Source organism: Nipponia nippon, unplaced genomic scaffold, assembly GCF_047370975.1.
Source record: "Nipponia nippon isolate SJK-2023a ecotype South Korea unplaced genomic scaffold, ASM4737097v1 scaffold_10, whole genome shotgun sequence".
Classification (NCBI taxonomy): Eukaryota; Metazoa; Chordata; class Aves; order Pelecaniformes; family Threskiornithidae; genus Nipponia; species Nipponia nippon.
Genome location: NW_028262291.1, coordinates 27,851,995 through 27,875,692, shown reverse-complemented (window position 1 = coordinate 27,875,692; position 23,698 = coordinate 27,851,995). Strand labels below are relative to the sequence as shown.

Here is a 23,698-nt window from a genome sequence, read left to right as displayed (position 1 = left end):
GTAGGCAACTAACCCTGCACAGATGCTACAGCCACTGAGCAGGCAGCAGCAACCACCATGGGCGAGAGGCAAAGTGACCCAGAGATTCAGTCACAGGACTCCAGCTGTTAGGCAGCAACCCATCCAGCTCCTGCACGCTGCGGTGGACTGAGTTATATGCCTCAGGGCATTTTTAAATTACACAGCTCCCACAGAAAAGATCACATCTACAGATCCCACCACACCTCACTGTCCAAATATGTGCCAACTGCCTGATCAAGAAAAAGGTTATTTGTCCTCATTATTTCTGATGCTACAGCGACTCGGCCCAGAGAACAAGCAACACAGTGGAGAGACACTATGAGCATGTACAGCTATTTCAAAAGAAAGATAATGCAAGACTTACTCAAGTGCCATTTTAAAGCTAAATTTGTCAGATCCTTCTCACCTCTCTGCCCTTCAATAGGGGACTAGAGGATATCTGATTTAAATTAACGGCAGGTAAGTCCAGGCCCAAGAAAGAAGTAGCTACCATGTAATCAGCTGGAGACTCTCATTATGGCAGGCTATAAAAAAAAAAACTGGGGCAAGGATTTAGAAGCAGATGAATATTTTCATGACCATCACCACTTATTTGCTATGCAACTACAGCAACAAGAAAGGCAGCCACTGTTTCAGACTGAGTATAATCAGCTTATCTGCAGGAAGAAGGAAAGAATTCCCTTTCCTCAGGCACTCCTATGTATAAAGCCTCCACAGTCGGTTACACGTGCATCCAACCTGGAAACTTAGCTTTCCTACAGCACAAAGCATCCATTTCCGAGAAACAGCAGGACTGGACCTTTCCTCTGACAAGCGCACAAACCACTTGACAGAGAGGATGTCAAACTCAAAACCCACTAGGGAAGCCCTATCCAAGTACCAATGCAGCTAAATCGTCCATACAAGCCAGTAGAGACACTTTCACACAAAGCACAGGTCCTTCCTGGCGCAAGTTTGACTTGGCTCGTTCTGTTTCCTGTAACACATCTGAAATATTAAAAAAAAAAAAAATCCTTCCAAAAAAGAATCACCTTTGTAAAAAAAGAATACAGCAGAGCCTAAAATTTTCAGTGATCAGCATGCCCCCAACCAGCTCACCCTAGATTAGGGTCAATGGGAACCACTTTCGAAACTTACCTCCTTATCAAAGGCAAGCAAACTGCATAGGTTTGACCAAACACTTGCAACTAAGGTATATGCCCAAAAACCGACACAGAGCTTTGACATTTTTTGCCCTATATGGCAACACCAAGGAAATGATTGTTAACCCTTCCAATTTAGTAACTACAACTTCAACAAGACACAGCACTCAAGAAAGCAATTCTTACTACTCATGCCCAATTTTCCATGCCTACCCTGTGCAGATTCTCCATGTGCAGCACATGTGTGGTATGGGGCACAAAGGACAGCGTAGCACATCCTGTGTTCCTACCCTTCTGCAGTGTCTGGGAAACACCAGGAACACAGTTCACCCCAAAGATCTGCTGCCAGAGCCCGTACTTTCGCCTGTCGGTGCTACCATTCTCCTTTCCCATCAAGAGGTCTGGTGTTTGTTCTTACAGACACACTCAGAACCTATCTGCAGCATGACAATAGTAGTTATAAAAGATATCAATGCAACATTTCTATTTTCATCGACATAAATAGCATACGACCACATGAGAAAAGGTTTTTAACACTGAAGATACTGAAAAACTCAGACTAGATGGGAAAGATTTAAGAAAAAATAGAGGAGGAAGGCCAAGCATATATCTTACCTCCTGAGTGAATCCTCCTCTGAGCTTTCCTCAGGCATTTCCTGGTTTAAGGCCTCCTGTGATACATTCCCAGGTCTGCTTGAAGCCGACTGGCTGTAAACTCTTTCCCAGTGCCCCGTCTCCTGGTTAAAGACCACTCCCACGGTCCTCTCCTCCTGCGGGGTGGAAGAGCTGCCCAGCTGCAGCCTGCTAGAGGCAGGAGCTCTGCCCTCGGTTCTCTCTGCAGGCTGCACCTGGCTGGTATTTGGAGGCACACCCTCAAACGTGCTTTGGACCTGCCCTGGTGTGTAGCTAGGTGTGCTTCTTTCCCAGCGCAGCGTGTCATTGTTAAAGGTCAGCAGGTTATGACAAGCGCGACAGCGGTTCAGGTGACCCCGGGACAAATTGGAATTGTTTTCACTGCTGTGTGGAGTCTGCTGATGGGAGGGACCCGGCCGATCAGGCTCAATGTTATTGTTGAGCATTTCTTGAGCCTGTTGCGACTGGCTGGGCTCCCCACCAATCCCCTGATCTAACTCCTGAAGCCGGTCATATTCCAAGAAGAATCGCCTCAAATCACACTGGAGCTCATTACGGATGCTGGCCGGATTGCTCGGGCCAGCGCTACTACCACTGTCCGCCTCAGCCCCTGGGGCCAGAAAGCCCCTCCCTTCTGTTGCAGAGGTATAGACTGATGCCTGGGAACCTCCCTCCTGCTGCCTCAGCACCGACAGCAAGCTCACGGAGGAGGCACTGGTCCTAGGGGGAGGCATGGCTTCCAGCTCTGACCGAGAGCTCATGTTCAGCACTGTCCTGGACCAGTCAGACCCGCCTAAGCCAGAAGCCATCTCTCTCGCAGACTGTTGGTACCGGGACTGGTGGCCTGCCAAGGGCCCGCTGAGGGACCGCCGTGTGGGGCCCAGGCTAAGGTTGCGCAGGGTGTTGCCAGCAGTGCTGCTCTGAACTGTGCTGAAAGCAGAGGGCCTGTTAAGTATCCCCTGCTCCTCCTGCGTGACGGATGCCTGCTCTGGGGGTTGGTAAGGCTCTGTCTGCACAGAGGAGAAGGAAGTGCCAGTGGCCCCAGAAGACGTGGAGGGTGCGTTTTCCTGGTGTGGGAAGAGAGAAGAAGGAAGTCTTGCACTAGAGCATCGGCTGCAAAGGCACAACATCCCCAGGTGCTGGCAGCACTCTGCTGTGGGATAGCTGACACGCTCCCGGAGCCTGTTATAGACAGATGCCCTTGTGTTCTCACTGGCTGGAGGCGGAGGTGGTGGTGGTGGAGGCGGTGGAGGGGATGGGGTAGCAGAGTCTTGAACACTGTTTTGCTCTCCCACCTGTATGCCAGAGGAGCGGGAGGACAACATATGCAGAAAGTTGTGGAGGAGGGGTGTGCGTCTCACAGGCTGGGAAGGAAGGATAGCGCGCTGGCGATAATGCGGCAGCTCTGTGCTGTCCACGGAGATTTCCACTTCCTCATCACTCTGCAGAAGGAAGCAATCAAAGTTCAGTCACCTCACAGCAAAATCCTATACCTCCAAATAAACAGCAGAAAGCCAGCTACCATCACAGACAGATGAAAGGATGTGATACGTCCCTTCCTAGAGGCCTTGACTTGCAGGAATCCAGCTGACTCTTTACTTCAAAGTTCATTTTATGGATCCAGACAACCTCTTCCTACGGCTCAGTGAGCTTTGACAATACATTGTTCATATCAACAGAAGCATCAGCATCTGAGGGTCAGCAGCTGTGGGGAGCACTGTTAATACCTCATGTAGCTTTAAATTCAGCAGAACGTCACAACAGAACTGAAAGAGCAGGGCCATTGGGACATCTGTCCCACCACCAATGAGACAGTGAGGGTAAAACAAACAGACTGAAGAGCTCTTTAATAGCCCTGCACATAACACAAGAACATTCATGTGACCAATTAAGGCAAGACAGAACTCAGCTTAGAAGGACTTCAGGTTTTCAGAAAAGCACGAGGCTGCTTAGGAACAGACTAGGGTTAATGTACGTAGAGCATCTTGTAATTAGTCAGTCAGTACAGGTACTGACATTCCCCTTACCTGCTGGTTAGAAGGGTTAACAATTGCTGTGAGCAAGTAATGTCCCAAGGGATCAAACCGTACCAGCCTAAAACAAAAGCAGAGCCAAAGTATCAATCGTCAGTTCACATTCCACATTGACACAGGAAGCTGGACACAGCAGGGAAGAAAATCCCACGTGAAATATTTGCAGTGAGAACATTACTACACTACCATCATCATCTTCTGAAGGACGTCAAAAAGTTTACACATTAAGAAAAGGAAAACATACTTATCTAGCTGAAGACTGCAGCTATTTTATAGTCCACAGCAACACTATATAGAAGTTAAAAGCTGGAAGCAAGTACTCTGTATCAATTGAAATAGCCAGGAAATTTTAAGGAATATGTACATATATATTATAAACTGGAATTTGGTACAAAGGTACATTAACTTCCCTTGAATGTTACATCATTGTCTCATTTTAAATTGGTCAAAAGAAGGTATCAAGTTTCCAGCAATGCAGTTTCCTCTATAACTGCACCAAAGTAATAGCTCAGCACCCTCTTCCAGCACCTTCTGGGTTCTCTCATCCTTATGGCTGCTGACAAGTTTAATTACTAAGCTTACAAATGAACATGAAGTAGATCCTGGGCATTTACTGGGCACACATGGGATTACAAACATGAACAACCAAGCTGATCTATTATTTCCAATTGCTTTTCTTCCTGCGCACAGAACTGTTTTTCTATCGGCTGGGTCAAGGAGCTGCAAGCAATGTTTCTCTCCGCTGCCTCAGTGCAGAGGGTGCAGCACCCCAGAGGAATGCCCCACATTCCCCAAATCTAACCATTTTTCATATACAAGTGTTCTCTTCCCCCAGAAGCAAGAACTCACCTGACCCGCTCCATTTCGCTGGCTGTTTTCACCACTGCAAAAGGCTCCCGACGACTCCAGTCCCAGAAGTGTATCTCATTGGCAGTTGCAATCAGCAAGAGCTGAGCCGTAGGATGAAAAGCAAGCGATGCAATGGCATTGTTGCTATCTGTGAACCAGCTCTCACTTCCACCCTGAGTGAGGAGTCAAGAATCACAAGCAGTTTATCACAAAGATTGAGATGATTAGGTTCCCATGTATGTGCCATCTCTCCAAGACTGCCTAGAGCATGGAAGTGACACGCTTTCTTGGCAACAACAACAGTTACTCTCATACGAGGTCATGTGTCATGTCTAGAACATAATGCTATTTGCAACAATGACCACAGATGTATTTTTGTAGGTAAGTGCGTCTCAAGCAGCCTGTAAAAATGCTGCATTTCAAAGCGACCAGGTAAGTACACGTGTTTTGTCTCTGTGCCAATCACCAGACTAGGTAGAACTGGCAGAGCAGCAGCTTCTCTAATGAAGAGTTCAGATATGCTCAGTGGAATGAAAAATGGCACGTCTTTCACATAAGCTAAACAGGTATCTTGCACAAAGTTCTCCAGCATCATCTGTACCACTCTAATTAAATAAACAGGCACGGCTAAGGAGCATGACCTACCTGGCGGGACTGAACAAAGAATCTGTCACCTCCTCTCTAGACAGAAGAGGATAGCTATGATCTGTTCTGTGCTGTTAGAGACCAGGCCCAGCAAAGCTTCCCAACAGCTCTCTTACCAGGCAACATTTGGGAAAAAGTCAGACAAAAAAAGCACCACCCACCAAATACCAAAGGCACATATGTTTCAGGAAAGACTTACGTGTAAATCCCAAATTCTAACCTCCCCATCTAGGCATCCTGAAGCAATGAGGCCTGGGATGGTGGGATGGAAAGTGACGCACCAGGGAGTGCGGCGATGTCCGACCAAGGAATGAACACATTTGCCCGTTTTCACCTCTGTGATGTAGATGTTGTGGTTCACATGTGTGGAAGCCATTAGGGTCCTGGAAATGCAGAAGGCAGGATAAACATTAGCATGAGAAGAGTACAGCAAAACCAGACCATGGTTAGCTTCATCTCAACAGGGTCTGTTCACACCTAACCCAGCAGCTCTCCCACACAGAACTCAAAAGGGTAAGAGGCTACTGTTTCACCAATGGCCACAAAGCTTCCTGTAGCCAGATTTCAGGGTCCATGCAAACATGAGCTTATCTGGTCTGCAAGCACAAACTTGACCTTGAAAGTCAGAGTGAACATGCAGCTCAGAAGGAACTCCTGGGTGACAGTTTGGGGCAAATAAATATTCCCAGTTTTCCACACCATCTCAATCACTGTCAAATCAAGTGACACTAAGAGATATCCCACCTCCACTTCTGCTTCCAATACACGCATCATTCTGCTCTGTTCTTTAGTCCTAGATATCCCAGTGGGTGTGCCACATCACTTGGCATATTGCACTAAAACACCCTTTACTCCCTCAAGTTTCTTATGAAATCCCATGGTGGCCGCACAGATCCTTTTTCCTTAGAACTATGCATTGCTTGGGTACCTCAGAAATTAAACACCAACTATGCTCGAAGCTGTGAGATTAGGAAGGTGCGCACGTTCCATCCATGCACGTCGGGAACTAGAAGTTTCACTCAGCTGTTCAGGACTGGGCAACTCAACGAGCACAAGCCTCCAACACTTTTGTAAGTGTAAGGAGACTGCTGAAACAGGGAATGAACTAGGAGTTAATTACCTGTCTGGACTAAACGCCAGCAAGAAGGTGGAGCGTGGACTGTCTGGTAACTCAACTTTCTGAAAAAGCCAACAAAGCAGGAAGTGTTGCAAGTGTCATATGATCATACTTTTAACTGTAAGCCACACAAACAACAAGGGGAACCCGCTGCAGGAACGCATCTAGTATCACATCACTGCAGGAACTGAACAGAGCTAGAGAGCATATCAAGTGTAACACATCAAGTGTACAATCACAAGACAATTTATTTCAAATCCCTGCATCCCTTCCCCCACTCCAAGATCAAGCTATGCACCTCTATCCCACAACCTTACCTTGCCCTCCCATTTCATCCATCGAGTTTTATCTTCCACCAACTCCTGCAGGAGCCGCTGAGCACCCAAGGCTTGGGTACCCCGTTCCCTACCCCACAGGATGCGGACAGCATTCTTCTCCGGTACAACCTTCATGGCTCTCAGAAGCCAATATTACACCAACTACTGGGAGGAGACACCAGCAGGTTCCAGATGACAACTACCACCAAGCTACAAATAGGCTATCCACATTTCAATTGTTTATCTTCATGGAAACCTAGAAAAAGAAGAGAATGATAAGGAAGGCAGCTTTTACCTTGATCACCTAGATGAAGAGCTTTAAATCCCAAAAGACTAGATTTAAGAGAAAAATCTATCCTCTCCTGCAGCCTTTGCTACCTTCTTCCATTATCGAGGCCCAATTTTGACATTTCTGCAGCCAAAGATTACTTTGAAAGGTTTTTGAAAGTATCCAACCCTTTCCTTGTACACATGCCCTAGGCATACCACACCTAAAGAGAATAAAAAAATTGGCCTTGAAACTCCCTTCCCTCCGTCTCTTGCTGTATATAATAAAGAAAAAAAGATTTATGAAGAGACACTCTTTACACCTTGAAGATTTAGGTCCTGTCTGGGAAGGGTGACTGATAGCTAGAGGAACAGCATTAAAAAATTGACAATACGACAGAGGAGTCTCCAGGAAATTATTCAAATTTCAGTAACAGTAATTATTATCACTGCAAAGGTCAGACGATTGATAGACCTCAAGTCCAAATTACTTCCAACTCCACCACAATAGCTTACAGTGTATGAAAACAACCATATATCGGACCAAAACCTTACACTGCCAGTGGCATCTTGGCCATCTGCGCATCATCCTTCCATCTACATTGCTCTTAGAACAACAGTTCACCCAAGTAATGCACAATGGCAAAGATTAATGGTTTTAGTACACTTTGAGCTGCTAAGGAAAGCATTAATACATGTTTTCTAGAGAAAAGTTAATTCTTTGAAAGAACTAAATATAGCGAATAGCAACCAAGTCACACAGCTTTTGAATAGTCTCATACATTGGAGTTTGCCACCAAAAGCTCTCCAGAGACAAGAAGTTTCTTAGAATACATAAACCAAGAAGCACTGCTGCAATGCTACTACCTTTTGATCCCAGCAGAGCACGCATAGTACTCTGTCATCTCTTTAGAACATAAAGATCTAAAGATAAATCCTCCTCAGTTCATCTTACACTGAACAAAGCCATCAATATTCAACAGAGAAGGAAGTGGCAACTTAAAAAAGCAAAACACACACATACAGGAAAAAAGGTCCATGCACACAAGAAAAGATGAATTGTTAAATGACAGAACTCAGAACGGTCATTAGCAAACCTTTCTTTCCTCCCACTCTCCCTAAAAAAAAAAATTCCTGAACAGATGATTTAAGACAGCTGCTGCTTACAGGGAGGAGCTGTCTGAAGAGATAAGCCAGGAAAATAAGTTTTAATAAAGCAGACCAGTTTTCATTTGTAAAAGTACAATAAAGGGTACTGAAGTGATGAACAAGTAAAGGCATCCATCTTCCCAGAAAAGAAATTCACCACAAAGAAATTCAAGCTAGCTGGAGATTCCCTGATGCTTAATGTGAACAGCATGGGGATCATCTATTTTAGAGAAGCTGAACTCTGCAGTGTAACATAAGCCTTCTTTCGAGAACCTGTGAAAGTCAGCCAAACATTAGGTAGGAATTATTCTACAAAATAAAAGCCTTACTGGAAAGCAACACAAAAAACTAAAGTTATCATGCTGCAAGCGAATACTTAAAAGCAACTGTACAGATTAAAAAAGCCCAGGCCCAAAAAAGCTAGAACAAGGATAACTGCAGTAGATACAGCCAAAAGCACAGTATAATACAGGAATCACTAAACCAAAAATCTTTTTTCACTAAATGCTAATAAATCCTCATCTGGATTCTGCAAATAGTATCAGTCACCCATGTTCAGAAATGACCGCGTTCAGATGGTAAGCAGCATGGAGGGGAAGGACGGCTAAGAACGATACAGGCAATAAAAAGCCTATTTTACAGGAGGAAACTGTAAGTCTAGTTTCGTCTAGTAAAGTTAAGAAAACAGTAGCTGAATATTCTATATGGGTGCACTGAAGGAGTAAGGACTACAGCAACCCAAGAATAAACATATAAACCAGACACAAATGGAAGACCAGACTTGCAGCTGGAATAAACTGGAAGTTTGAAGAGATCTCAAACATTAAGCTTTGGAATAGCCTTTCAATAGCTGTAAAGGACAAACAACCTAATTAACTTAAGAGATCCTGATAATTTACAAGCAGGATAACCCAATTACTCATGAGAAAGAACAAGCTCTGAACTTAGGAACATTTCAGTCCTATCAGAGGACTAATGTTCCCTGAAGTACAATAGGAACAAGGAAATCAAGAGGTTTAACAAACAGCTTTGTGTTTCTTTATGCCACGGGCAAGTTTACATATTGTAAAATATAGAAACAGATAACACCTACAACTGCAGTTAGTGAACCTCTTGTATTCACCTTACAGAAAGGCCAATTCATCTTCACTATATAAAATCAAGTACCTACCTTAAGACAGCTTATCTACATCTTTGCAGATGTGTATTAATTTCCTTGAACTAATTTGGCTATAACAAACACTTCATATGCAAGCCTCCTGAGCCTGTCTGAACTTGATGTTTTTCCCTCAGGGACTGTCCCTCATTTTTTCAGCTGCTTCTGACTCACCTCTTTATCCCATCTGAAAACAAAAGAAACCCAGGTTTGAATGCCTACACAATACCCTGCTAACCTGCTCAACATTTTTAAAAGCTGGGAATTAGCCTGAATATAGTAACTGCTCTCCAGTACCTGGTGACACATTCAGCAACACTTCAGACTGGCAAAGAAAATTAGAGCCTTCAAATGGAGATATAGACGCAGTGTAGACATGGGCATTACCTTCGCTCTCTTTAGCAGGAAGCCTTTAAACTTATTATTGGATCATATGTAAAGATATGATCACATGGATCATAGCAAAGATACCCACCAACTCCAAACATTTTGCTCAAATATAAGAAGCTGAATAATGACAGCATGTTATTAAATACCATTAGTAGATAAACCATGAAGTACCAAGAATATTTATTGCTAGTCAGGCGGCTACTGAGTAGCTAAGTTTAAATGAAATGCAGTGGGCTTGAAAATACTTCTTGGGCCTCAGCATAAAGAAAACTTGCAGCTCACTGGATCAAACCTGTCCAGGCAAGTGGTGGACTGATTCAGTAACAGCTCCTATTACAAACACCCATGCTATCACAACTGATAAACAGCTGACCACCAGATCAAGGAACTGCTCAGGGACTGGTATTTTCCTGTTTTCTTCTTGTTGTTGTGTGTTTTTTTGTTTTTTTGGGGGGTGGGGGGGGTGGGGGTTTGTTTTTTTGTTTGTTTGTTTTTTTAATCAGGGTGACCAAAAGTGGAGTCCAACAAGTGGAAGATGAGCTGATGCCCTGGATGTGGTCCAGGGCACCACAGAAATTCTGGAAGTAAAGAGTCAGAAATTTTTCTATAATTGGCAGCTTTGTTTCCTTAACAGTTTTCTCCCTTCAGGGCATTTCAGGACAGCATGCTGGGCTGCTTACAGTTTTGGAAAGAGCATTATACAGCCCAACCCTGAGCCTTTTACTTGCTCTGTACCAGCTGTCTTCGAAGAAGCCTTAAGAATTCCCAGCCTCAGAGTGATACAAGCTCACTTGTAATTGTCACTTTTACAGATGCTGAACCTCTAGAAAACCAAAGTGAAGCAGCAAATTGGTAATACTTCATAGTGGTACAGGATGCCATGAAAACACTGACAAAAAGGTAGGGAGAGAAGAGGAATAAAAAGCAGCACATTCAAATCACCCTATAGAAAGGATGTCAAGATATTCTATGCTTTATGCAGTGGTTTATCATCCCAATTAGAAACTTCAGCACTTTACAGAGATGATGGTCCCATCTCTTAACATGCCCCGCCCCCCTCCCCCCCAGCATCCTTGGCACTATTAATTCTGTGGAGATTCCAGTACCACCATTCTGGGAGCACAGCTGGCTTTGATACACAGAAGAATATCAGAGTACTACCTCATGTTATTCAATTCTCCATTGGGGGGAAAAAGAAGTTATTTCATCTGGCCTTCAGCTCTCAGACTACAAATCTATTACCCCTCCACAGGAGTTCTTGGTTGCATGCTGAGCCCAACACTAAAAGCCTTTCCTGATGTGTGCGTACAGAAACTGTAAACAGCTCTACCAGTGTTTAAAAAGAAAAGAAAAAAGCTGCAATCAGTAAATGCTATTTATAACAGGAGTTCTATCCAAAAGATACAAACGTCCAAATAATTTCAGACTATTTTACTGCCCAAAGAGGTCTCAAGTGACTGAAGAAGAAAGAGGCAACATTAAGTGAAATATAAAAGCTGTCTCTGGCTTTGCAATCTGGGATCCACAGAGAGAATGCATGTATAAGCTTCCCTAGAAAAGACCAGAGAGGAGAAAAGCATGTACTGGTGATTTCTGTCTCAAAGTCTCTTTGTCAAGTTTTAAGACTTCCAGAATGCATTGACTGTAAAGTGGATATGATCCACAGAGGTTATGGGCCAGTGCAAGCTGTGTACTTTGTATCAGAAGAACACAGATGGGAAAAAAAAAAAAAAAAAAAACAACACCACAACAAAACCGTTGTGAACAATGAGGCATATCACTGACCTGCAAACACACAAGCAAACTTGTCTCTAAAAAGAAGAGAAACAGACTATTAGTACTCTGAACTATGCCAGCTCTGGCCATGGGCCTACCTATCTTGTAAGCCAGTTAACTTCTTTTTACAAAATTTCTGTTCTTAAGCAAAGTGTCCAGCACTAACAACAAAGCATGCTATTTCATTCATTCCAAATTAAACTGCAGCATCTCGGGCTTTGAATATCAGCAAGATATTAAACAGTTAAAGAGTTACTTTTTACTGTATTTAATAAATTTTAGTAATTTAATAAACATTAGTAATAATTTAGCATTCCCACCATTGTACATGGGGGTGGGTTCTCCAAGAACGATCAGAAGATCATCAGACAGGCATGAAAACAGTGCCTGCAGCAGTACAGCCCAAACGCTTTATCTCCACTGCCGGTGATCCTCATGTAGGCTGTAGTCACAAGACATGCTATTTCCTCAAAGTATTTTCTAAAAACAAATCAGTTTCCCTTGTATTTTACACAGTTTAATTTTGAGGCAAATTGCTTTATCAAGACCCCTATGTCTTTCAGAAGCTCGAAAGAACAAAGAAGAAAACACTGTGCATACTGAAGACAGTCAGAGATCATCTTGCCAATGACTACAGACTACACAGCCCCTCCTTCTTCTACTGGAGCTTCATTGATAAAGCAATAAAACCTGGTTCTGAGACCCATAGACAGATTGAAGAATGAACCAGATGGCTAAAACATCATTTGGAATATATGTGAGCAATCACACAGCTCCAGGGACTTTCTAGTTCTCTTCCTTGTTTACACTCCAAGTTTTTCCCCCCTCTCTGCAATACGGAGATTATGATGCCAACATCTTCCTAAATTGCAAGAAACAATACCATGTAAGAAGCCCCAGAAATGCTATCCCAGAGAGAAGACCTGAATTGTACTAGCAGCTTTATTAAAAATATTGATTCAATTCATACCAAGTGTCGTGCCATTCCCACTAATCCTTTTCATGTCTCCACTTCAAAGACTGAGCAAAATAAAAAAAAAAGTTTATGCAAAACCAAAACAAAAAAAAGCTGATTTGCCCTCTTTGCACTGCATCAACTGAGCTAAACAAACGAGACAACTCAGAGTCCTAGTTTGGTAAGTAATCGAACTATGTAGCACTGGAATTTGAACAATGCTATAACAACAACAAAATCAGTAAAAAAAGGGTGACGTGACTCATATCCAGAATAGTTCCACAGATCAAAGCTTAAGACAAGCGTTGGAGGAACAGGACTATGTTCAGTATTAAGCCACATGAATTTCTGACAATGTACCTGATCAGCTACATATTTAAGTTTTCCTCAAACAACATGATTTGTCTTCCCTTAACTCTATTTGTGGTACTTTCATATGAGCTGTACAACCATTCTCAGAGGTTCTAGCTCTCCTTGGATTAAAAACAAACAAAAAAAGCCCAGAAAACGTTTTGCAGAGAGACAACTTCAGGTTATCTTGCAGCAATATCTAAATGAACAGAAAACTGGAAATAAGACTAAGTTGGAAATAAAGTTACATTGCACTGGAATCTTTAAACAAGGCTAACCCACAAACAAAAACAGTCCACAGAGGTATAACAAACAATTATCTTAAGCATGATTAATCAAAACAATGAAAAAAGCAAAACCAGAATCCATTGTGTCACTCTGTTTCTGATTCTGTGTCCTTGATTATGCTTTTAAAAAAACAAAAGCAGCTTAATTTAAGACACTAGAGTCACGTAGATTCCTGACATTACAGCACAGAGCCAGTCTTCAACTAAGTGCCCCTAAACATGAAAAAAAAAAAAAAAAACAACCACCAAAAACAAACCAAAACCAACCAAACAAAAAACACTAAAAAAAGCCTTAGGAGAGAAAGTAAGATTATGATGCAACTATGCAATGGAGTCCAAAACTAATACCATGAAGGCACTTCCATTATATGGCCCTGGTATTAGTCTTCAAAGTGTTTAAGATATTTCTCAAAGTATTTATTCTGTAAGCTGAAGTTTTCCCTTGATTAAGGCCAGAGAGATTTGGGAAGTAATTCCAAAGCACATCTTCTGCAGATGCACTAGATACACTGCTCTAAGTTGTATCCACAGCTCTAAGTGCTTCCACATAAATCAGAACAGGATTCCTAAAGAAAAATAACTTGTATTAGTGCTTCATGATTAAAAAATTCAATGCCATGTTTTAAATTGAAACTACAAACAGCTCAGGAAATTCAATTACATTACAAAGATGTCAATAGTACATTGTCATTTCAAGATCCTATATGACTGCAACAAGGAGCTGATTGCCATTAGAATCTTAATTTGTCTTCCCAGTCTGGATTAAATGAGCTATAATACTCTTAAGAGAACTTTTCAGTCAAAGGAAGTACATTAAATTGCTAGTTATTTACAGCAAAATAATGAGGAAGTGGAAGAGAAACTTCCAGATATCAACTTCTAAAGGTCAGAAAATGAATGGTAAATATAAGAAGGGAAGTAATAAAAATAAAAGTAAGTCATCAGCTGTGTCTGGAGTCTGACAGTTTCATTTACCAATGAGAGTATGGAGTACTTTCATGACAATTATTACTATTTCCACATAAACGTAATGAATTCTTGAGAAGAGAGATATTAGTTCCAATCCGGAAGACAGGAAGAGAATAAATACAATTTCACGAAGCTGTAAGATAAGTCAAACAGCATAACTGAGATCCAGAAGATTAAGAGGTGGTTTCCCCAATTCCATACTCAGACCATAGCATCTTTTGCTAAGTACTGTACACAGCAGGAAATGAGGGACAGAGAGAAAAGAGCAAACTAGAGCAACATATATAGAGACAAACAGAGCAACATAGAATTCAGATTAACCCCTTGAGAGAATTACTCTCACCTAGGTAGGAAAGCGAAGGAATTTTCAATTCAAAATCCCAGTATTTACATTAAAAGTCACATGAAGGTTCCTCAAGCTCAAGAGCCACAGCTCAGTGCCCTCTAGTGACACCATACACGCAAGAGAAATTTGGGAGCACCAACATTACAGAGTAGCAGAAGCAGCATCAGGTATCCACAAGATGAAGACAAAGTATTTTATGCATTCAAGGCTGCACTTAAGGCAGGTGCACCTTCTCCAAGTAATAAAGAAAAAGCAACTGGAAGCGAGAACATATTTTGAAAAACACAGTTCATATAATTTCCTGCTCACATGGAAATAATCAAATAAGGTAACATGCCAAAAAGCGAAAAAGATATACACAGAAGCTGAAGTCTTCATGCACAGATGTATCAGAACTAAAGAAGAGGTGGGAGACAAAGAATATTTTAGACTCTGAACAATACCACAGCCAATTCTTGATGCCCTTTCCCTTCCTGGCCTCGGACTGAGACTGTGGGAGAAATATAAAGGCAGGGGGGAAAAGTGTCCGAAACACGGGTCAGAGACTCCTCTTGGCAATTTGCACTGCTCGAGGTGGAGAATTAGTGTTACATACCAGGAAGAGGGCAGCAGGAATCGCTCTGCCGGGGCAGCCCAAAAGACCTCACTGAGAACATTTGAAGCGGAGCTGCGCAAGCACACAGATTAAGACGACTCTCTCCATGCTCAGGCCTGGCACCTCATCATCCTGCGCGCCTTCAACAGTTTACAAAAACTGGAGACAACAAACAGTTACTAGACAACAATCCTATTTGGAGTTCTTAACGACCAACCTTAAATCCCGAGAGGCAGACAAGTAGGTCTCCTCTTGTTTTAAGCAACCCGATCAACGCGTCTTTCATTAAGCGACTACTGTATCATTTGACAACTTCCCATTAAAATATTTCTAATATTAACCCTCTTCCCCTGCACATCACCTTGTTATTCGCTTTTGAAAACCACAATTCTTTTGTCCTCACCTCATTAATATTTTGCTTCTATCACCCTTCTTGCTAGGTTAGTGCAGGGCTGCTAACACAAAACACACAAGGTAGCTATTAACATGCACGATGCCCTTTATCAGGTCTCCAATAATACAAACTCAGTTGGGGGAGGGGGAGAGAGTACCTTAATGCTATTTGTATTAATAATACTAATAAGTATTAACATCAACAATAACTTTGTAAGAGCCTTGAATTCAGTTAGCTTGCTAACCATGGCATAAAAGATACTAAAGTTACTTTCCAGAAGTTTCATGAAGAATTATGACACACAAAAAGGAGTAAGCATTCAAATCCCTAACTTGTGGCAAAGGGATACTGGCAGATGGTATCATTGCTTGCCTTCTTTATAACTAGTTGTTACAGCTGCGTAGAAGTTAAAAGTGCTGCACAGAAAATGGAAAAGTAGGAAACAACCAAACAAGAATCCAGAGGGTCAGTTATGACTCAGAGAAGGGCAAAAGAAAGAAAACTAAGAAGAAGCTGTCAGCAAAGAAAACATTCTGCATAAACTCCCCAGCAACTACATCCGAAAAGGCAAGTCCAGTTATTTGGATCCAAATATATTCTTCATTCCAAGTCTTAGAAAAAATATAAATGCTAATGGACTGCCATACTGATTAACATCCACGCTGCCACAAATCAACAGATGAGTACAAGACGCTTACTCGTTACTGTAGAAACACAAATGGACCAATTTTACAAAAAATATTTATCTACAGCAACACCAGTTGCGGACTACAGAACTAGTAAGCAAGCTATACCGAAGAGTTATGAATGTTAGAAATTGCATTACAGCAGCCTTCCAGAACACAAACAAGGATTTTAAATTTAGCAGAAAATTTCAGGTACTGTTGCCTAGTCTCCCCTAAGGCATTCAAATCTGCCTGGATTTAACCCCATACCACATTCTGAAAACTGACCCAACAACGAAATGAAACAGTCCGGTAATGGATTGGCAGTAAGCGCACATTACCAGCCGGTCATTCTTAGGTCCCATTTTAACATTCCCATTAGCAATTTGAAAGAGGATGGGAGTGGCAAAAGCAAAGCAGCCAGATGACATTTGCAGAGGACACCAAACTGGGTGGAGCAGTAAACAAGGACAAAGATAGAAAAACAGATTGGGTTTTTATGTAAAGATCTAAGAACATTTCATACAGAGGAGAAAATGGAGCAGCACTGAGCACTCATCCTAAACATATTTATATGGACTCTACATTCATACAGCTGATCTTCCCGAGGACTAGCTTGCACCTAGAGAACAGCTATGCTCGAATCAGTCTCTTACAACAGAACGATACTGTAAAAGTGTGTATTGGGAAAAATTACGCATAACCAACTAAAACATCTCTTGAAAATGAAATGCTGTTTTAGTGCAGGAATTGCGTTGCAAATTCTGTCTGTGGAAAGCATGGTACTGACATGACCAGAAATAATCTCAAAAAACTCCATGAACACCACAGAAATTTATGTGTTGTCTGGAGGAATATTGTAGGTGAAAACAAAACCACTTCTATAGCGAGTGAATTAATTGGGTAGGCTTCCTCACAAGGAAAGAGATAACCAAGTGCCATCCTACCCGAAGCACACATGAATGCATTTTATGCAAAATACTACTTACGCAAGCAAGTGTTCTGCAACACGCGATGAAAAGCAGAAGGAGAGATAGAGAAGGCAACCCTTACTTCACGTTTTATTTGGCTAAGGCCGGAAAACAACCACAACAAAAACATTTATTCCTTCAAAACAGCAGCCCCAAAACGCAGCCCGACCTTACCCAGACGGCGGGTGCGCGGAGGCCCCGGCCTGGCCTGCGGGAGCAGCGGGCGGGAAGGGGGCGGCGGAGCGGGAAGCCCCGGGCGCCCGAGACGGGACTTAAAAATCCGATGTTTAGGAGGCGAGAGCCGCTCTCCTCAGCGGCCTCCCCGCCCCGCCGGCCGGCCGGCGGGAGGCGAGCGCCGCGGGTTCCCCCTCCGCCGGCCGCGGCCGGCCCGGGGCAGCGCGGCCCGCCGTCGCCGCGGCAGCCTCCCCGCTCCCGCAGGCCGCGGTCCCGGAGCTCCCGAACAAAGGCCCCGGCAGCGAGCCCCGGCCCCCTCCCCGGCCCCGCTCCGCTCCGCCCGCCGCGGCCCGGCGGCCCCGCGCGGGCAGGTGCCCGCCACCTTCCGGGGCGCCGCCGCGGGGACGGCCGCGCCCGCCCGGGGAGCGGCGGCGGCGGCGCGGCCCTGGCCTGGAGCCGGGCCGAGCGCGTAGGCCCGGAGCCTACCTGGCACGGAAGGGCCGGGGCCGGCCGGGCGGGCGGAGCGGGGCCGGGGCCAGGGCCGGGCCCGGAAGGAGCGGCCCCCGCTGCTCGGTCGTCGCCGCCGCTCCGAGCTCCGGCCAGGCGAGCCAGCCGAGCGCCGAGCCGGACCCGAAGAGCGGCGCCGAGAGCGGTACCAAGGCCCGAGCAGCCGAAGCTAGAACGCCGCCAGGCCGCGCCAGCCGAGCGAAGAGCTCTTCCACCGCCGTGCGGCGCTGCGCGCGGCCGCCCGGGGGCGACGGAGGGCAGGCGAGACGAGTCGAGCCCGGAGGGCGGCGCGGGGCGGGTGCCGCCGCCGGCCCGGCCCGGCCCGGCCCGGCCCGGCCGCCTCCCTGCGGCCGGGGCTCCCCGCCGGACGGGGCGGCTGCTCTGCCAGCCACCCGGTCAAGGGAAGAATGGCGGTATGCCGGTCGGGCTCCGGCCTGCCCCCGCGAAGCCCTTCGGGGCCGTGCCGGGCTGCGGCTGGGCCTCGCACCGCGGGCGTTCGCCCTTACCCCGGGTGGGGAGGCCCCTGGGGCAGGCAGCGCCCTGCTCCCTCCTCCCTGCGGGCTGTTTGTCTTAACTCTCACCCTACAGCACGTTCTCCACGTCCCGTGTATCTTTTTATCCCCCCCCCCCCCCCCCCAAGACAGAGTGGAAAAACGTGATTAGAAACAGGCGAGAAAAGATCGATGGTATCAGAGCGAAACACATTTTGAGAGAAAAAGAGATCAGATGAGATGTAACCGAAAAGATTCTTCTCCTGAAACAGCAGAGCGTCGGTGTTTATTGCTCTGCGTCGATCTCCAGCGTCACGGGCGGGGAGGAGGCAGAGGGCGCCTTGCGGAGAGGGGCACCCGGCGAGGAGGAGCCTCGGCAGGCAGCCGCACAGCTTGCTGCATCTTCCCGCCTCATCTGTACCGGGGAAGAGGGACTTGGTTGTCGGAAGGAAAATCTAAGCAAGCCAGGGCGCTTTGCACCAGTAAGTCAGCCCGGGGGAAAAAAAAAAAAAAAAAAAAAAAAAAAGAAAAAAAAAAAAGAGTCAAAAGGTCTGGAGAGGTGAAGTTTAGGGCTTGAGGTTTGCTGTAATACACGGGACTGGAGGGAGCAAAGGCAGCCTCCAGCATAGCTAGACAGTCTTTGAGGAGGTATTCTAAAGGAAAACTGAAAAGGGCTGGTGATGGGATTTTACAAGGAATTTAGTCAAGTGGTGAAAACTGCAATACCTGGAACAGCCAGTCACTGTCATCCTCCAACACGTGACTGAGATTTGTCAGACATTATATGGTCAGGGTAGACTTTACTTTTCAAAGTTCTGACAAAGCACAAATTTGTATTTGCCAGAATGCAGCTGGCGAGATGAGATGAGCTGAAAGTACAGAGGAACAGGAAAGTAAAAAAGAAACATTAATCTCAAGCTGTCAAATTTAAATATTGTCTAAACTCAAGGGAAAAAAAGAAAAGTCTAGATGAATCTTTTTGAAAGAAGTTGCTTAGGAGTACATGGGGCAAACTCGTCTCTAGATGACAAAGTTCCATTTCCCAGGTGAACTGAAGTTTACTGACATCTGACTCAAGGAAGAACAGTAGTTTTGCTGAGGGGATTGGTCTTGTCTGGTGTGGCCTGATGCAGGTTTTGCCCAAACTGATAAGCAGTGAGATCAGTTTTCAAATTATACTCTACCAAAGGTGACAGCGGCTGAAGGAAGACAAAACCCAGCAGCCAATGTGTTCCGGGAAAAGCCTCCACTTTGAGCTCACTCTGGTCTCGGCACATGCTGAGAAGAGCTATTCATAGCCTAAGTTGAGAAACTCCAGCTTGTTATTACATGACAGTGTTTGCACCTACACGTGTCCAAGTCTCACTTGACCTTAGCGTCACCCACGCAGCTCATTCAGTGTCTCCTGATGTTTAGGTCTAAAGATCAGTATTTTTAGCATAGCCTGTCAGATATGATTATGCCATCAGGCACCATATATGGCAGCAACTCTTACCTTAAAAAAATTTTTTTTTTTTTGAGAAAACAACGCTTGTCTGCTTCTTCCTAGGTAAAAGGAGCAGGGTTTTTGCCACAGTAAGTAACAGTAGTTCTTACATGATACTTCATGGGAAGATGTGTAAAGAAAACAGAATTACATCTCAGATTGTTGTACATATGTTACAGTTCTCATCAAGGCTTATGAAAACATGCTGCTTGTACATCATAAAGTATGCTTGGTTTTCTATAAGATAGTAAATGCTTGCTGCCGTTGCAAACCTGACGAAACTATATCTAATCCTGCATCTCCATCCTACACCTAGGAATGTGTCCCATAGTTTCTTATTCTTCAGATGTGGGGCATGATCCAGGCTCATTTCCTCTAAAAGAACAGGCAGACCTGCCATGCCAGATGGTTGCACTGCTACTTTAAACAGCTACACTTTTGCAGCATTCTGCATTCCCTACCATTTTTGTGCCATTCACTGCCCAGTAAACAATAACATCTTAGAAACAAAATTTTCTCAGCCTGCTGTCAAGACATCCTTGGAAACACCTGCATCTTTTGGAATGAGAACATTGCCAGGAAACTTTCCAGTCCTGTGCCAGCAACAACTGTGTGCATTAGTCGGCTTTTTCCACTGAACAGCAGTGGTAGAGCAGCCTTTCTGTACCTCAGCTCCGATCTAAACAGAGAACTTCTGCCATCAGTTCAATTTTTGTGACCTAGCCAGTCCTTGGCATTTCTTTTACAGCAGCCAACAAGATGAGTAGTTACTGACAATTTCTGTCGTGGCAGATGTACCTAGCGAGAACTAGACTTACATTCACTAGCCCATTTCCTAAGATCTGTTAAGTAACTGGGAGAGTCAACCATAGCTTAACATCTTCTCCAGTCTGTTTGGGAAAGAAGAAACCTTCAACCCTTCTTGACCTTCCAGGTAAGTGCAAGCACTAGCATGTGCCCAGCGAAAAGCCAGACTCCTCCCAGAACACAGCTGTCAGCTTTCAGAGGAATCGCTGGGTTTTGAGAGATGTGCAAAACTGCAAAAGGGCATTTAGCAAGGATTTATAGCTGCAAACAAAAAGATAAACGTTTGCTTTGCTGCTCATGAATTCAGTGTAGACATGAGTCCACATGGAAGTTTAATTTGTGTGAAATACTGTTTAAAAATCAATCCTAAATGTTTTGGGTTACAAAGCGGCATAGAATTGTTGCTTTGTAAAACAGCTCAAGGCTTACAGATTTTTCGTTATTATCAAAGACAATTTCCCAAGTTTCTCCACTGATCTCACATTAGTCATTGTTCTCTAAATCAGATGAAAGGGGAGTCTATAAGCATCACAACAGTAAAAAATTAGCAATTAAATTGCATCTCTGGAGAGATCGAGAGAACTTTAGAAAACTGCCTGAAATGAAGAGAGTAAAATTTCTCCTCGTCTCACATCTGCTTAGTCGTTTCAAACTTAAAGAAGAGGACGGGGCATATTTCCTCTGTGTATCTTCCCAGATGAACCATTAGAAGCCTTGCCTCTGTCACAATGTTAGCTAAAATGAGTAAGTAAAAGCTCCTGACGAATACGACAGGCTTCTGAGTCCATTGATTCCATTTGCTCATACTCTTCTTCCGGTTGTTCCATGTGTCCTGTGGCCGGGGAAGACCACACGTCCAGCCCGTGTTCCAGGGAGATGTTATGGAGCACACAGCAGGCCAGAATGATGTGGCTGGATTTCTCTGGCGAATACTGCAGGGTGCCTTTGGACCCATCCAGGCAGCGGAAACGCGACCGAATGGTTCTGAACGTCCGCTCAATGACATTGTGAGTGGCAGAATGCGCCATGTTGTAACGATATTCTGCAGGCGTCTCAGGGATATGCAGAGGGGTCATCAACCACGTTCGGAGAAAGAAGGAGCTGTCACCTGTTGGCAGTGAAAAGGAGGAGGACAGGTTACATACCTACAGTTAACCACGGATGGCAGCTCTTCACCCGCAGTTTTCTGGTACTGCAGATACAGAGTAACTTACTTCTGTGGCTAAAACAGAAGGCATGAGAAAACACGTAACTCAGGTTTACAAATGTGACAAGCAACAAAATAAAGACGTCCTGTTTTACACAGGGAAATCATGGAAGAACACGGAAGAGTTTTAAGAGAATTTATTTACTACATAACACAGTGAAAGAGAGCTGGACTAGAACCCGACATAGAATTAAAAACTACATTAATTCAGCTTAGAAAGGTGCAGGATACTGAACACAAGGTCTTCACAGAATGAATGTAAACTCACACATACAGTAATCAGAGTGTATAAAATGCAGACTGGAAGTTACTGTTCTAGACTTCTAAGAGAAGGATCGTCCAAACTGAATCGCAAATCTCAAGGAATTTGCAGGAAAGCAATCAGCAGTAAATGTATCACTTGTGCCCAGAGGCTCTAGACTCAAAGAGGAGCCAACATATAATGGACTTTCCACAGAAAACAACGATGAAAAATTGACTTACCAAGTAGCCAGCCGTCTTTATGCAGCTCAGTTTCAAACTGGCTTGTAAGGGCTGCCTGCTGTAACACCGTGCAATCGGGCAGGCTGCCTGGCCAGTGCGTTTCTGCACTCAGGAGGACTCCTCTGGCATCACACACCATCAGGCAGTTCAGAGAATGGAGACCCTTTCGGTTCACATAGGACAGGTCCTCGGCGTTCGGTGCTTTGATTGCCACGTGGGTGCAGTCAACCACCCCCAGCACTCCCGGCATGCCTGCCAGCCCATAAAAGTCATCCTTAAGGCTCTGAACGGTAGCTTCATCCTCAGGAAAGTGAATGAACTGTGAGGCTCTTTGAACCAATGCCTCGGTGACATTGGCAACGCAGCGGCTCATGGAGGCTTGACTAATGCCAATAGCATCCCCCATGCGAGTCTGGAAGGAGCCAGAGGTATAGAAACCCAGCGCAGCAAGTATCTGCGTCTCCGGACTGATGGCCCTGGACCGCTGCGTAGGGCGGGAGAGACTGGCTCCCAGGAGCTCCACCAGGTAGGAAATGAACTGTCGGGGAAAGCCGTACGTGGATACCAGATACTCATCCGTGACATCCTCCAGCTTGAAGCGATCCAAAGTCCTGTGTCCGCGGCCATACAGCAAGAGGTCGCAGTCAAGAACCGCGATAGGTACGGCCATGGCTAACGGCCGGGGGGGTCCTCCGGGGCTCCTCCGTTACAGCGCTTCCCCCAGAGCCTTCACCTGCATAAACCAAGCGGGGAAGAGACACGGGATGGTTTGTACCGCTCAGCCTTTCAGACTCCATTACCGCTCGGGCGATGCAACAAATCCTTTTACTTCTTTGCCCCTGCTTTTAAAAGCACGGGGTGGGGGAAGCAGGGGGGGGCTCGCTGGGGGGCGAAGCAGGGGGGGCTCGCTGCGGAGCGGGCGCCTCCCCAGCCCCGCCTGGCGGGAGGGGGCCTGGGGCCGGCAAGCGTTTACTTCCCGCGGCGGGGAGGGGGCTGCCGCACCCCAGCGCCCCGCTTCCCGGCCCTGGGAGCCGTTCCCGGCTACCGCCGACCCGGCCACGCTCACACCCGCAATGGCAGAGACACGAAGCGCCGGCAGCCGGCTGCGCCCCCCCGCCCCGGGCCCGGCCCCGCTGCCGTCGGGCGGGTGAAGCGGGCCCGGAGGCCCCTGCCCGCTGAGGGGCAGCGGAGCGACCCCGCCGGCAGCGCCCGGCCTCCCGCCCCCGCCGGGCGCCGACCCGGCCCTTACCGGCCTGCGGCCGCTTCCAGGCGGTCCCCCGCCTCCGAGGAGCCCGCCGGCCCGGCCCGGCCCGGCCCGGCCCGGCCCCCGCGGCGGGCGGCGCCGTTACCGCCACCCCGCCGAGGCCCCCGCGTTCGCCGCGGCAGATTCGCCACAGCAGGGGGCTCCCGGCGGGCGCAGCGGGGGGCGCTGCCCCTCTTATCTCGGCCCCGGCTCCCTCCCCCGCCGGCCCGGGGCGGCGCGGGTGGGCGGGGAGCGGCGGCGGCGGCGGCTCC

General features: G+C 45.9%; 2 protein-coding genes across 16 annotated transcripts in view; both read right to left on the bottom strand.

Moving 5' to 3' along the window:
- Window positions 1-17,876, bottom strand: part of AMBRA1 (autophagy and beclin 1 regulator 1) — a 141,499-nt gene extending 123,623 nt beyond the window's left edge. For 3 of the 15 annotated variants that reach the window (XR_015701910.1, XM_087746171.1, XM_087746170.1), the window contains exons 1-7: window positions 17,689-17,876; window positions 6,758-7,013; window positions 6,444-6,502; window positions 5,523-5,706; window positions 4,679-4,851; window positions 3,824-3,890; window positions 1,779-3,238 (exon numbers count right to left, since the gene is read on the bottom strand). Coding sequence is in view for 14 of the 15 variants with exons in the window: in XM_087746171.1 (XP_087602297.1) it covers window positions 1,779-3,238; window positions 3,824-3,890; window positions 4,679-4,851; window positions 5,523-5,706; window positions 6,444-6,502; window positions 6,758-6,892 (2,078 nt within the window). In the remaining variant the exon portion in view is untranslated. The other 12 variants (XM_087746165.1, XM_087746163.1, XM_087746158.1 and 9 more) reach the window with 11 other exon arrangements.
- Window positions 17,877-18,980: 1,104 nt separating this feature from the next.
- Window positions 18,981-23,581, bottom strand: HARBI1 (harbinger transposase derived 1). Its single transcript, XM_087746156.1, has 3 exons — window positions 23,433-23,581; window positions 22,184-22,916; window positions 18,981-21,601 (listed from the first exon to the last, which is right to left on the bottom strand). Exons 2-3 carry the CDS (start codon window positions 22,851-22,853, stop codon window positions 21,225-21,227), a joined length of 1,047 nt encoding a protein of 348 aa, XP_087602282.1. The 5' UTR covers window positions 22,854-22,916; window positions 23,433-23,581; the 3' UTR covers window positions 18,981-21,224.
- Between the last annotated feature and the right edge of the window lie 117 nt (window positions 23,582-23,698).

What these genes read in the sequence shown, in the direction of transcription:
- HARBI1 (XM_087746156.1), bottom strand. Translation starts at nt 22,853, where the DNA reads ATGGCCGTACCTATCGCGGTTCTTGACTGCGACCTCTTGCTGTATGGC. An exon ending in TAAAGACGGCTGGCTACTTG is followed by an intron (nt 21,602 to 22,183) that starts GTAAGTCAATTT and finishes CACTGCCAACAG; the next exon opens with GTGACAGCTCCTTCTTTCTC.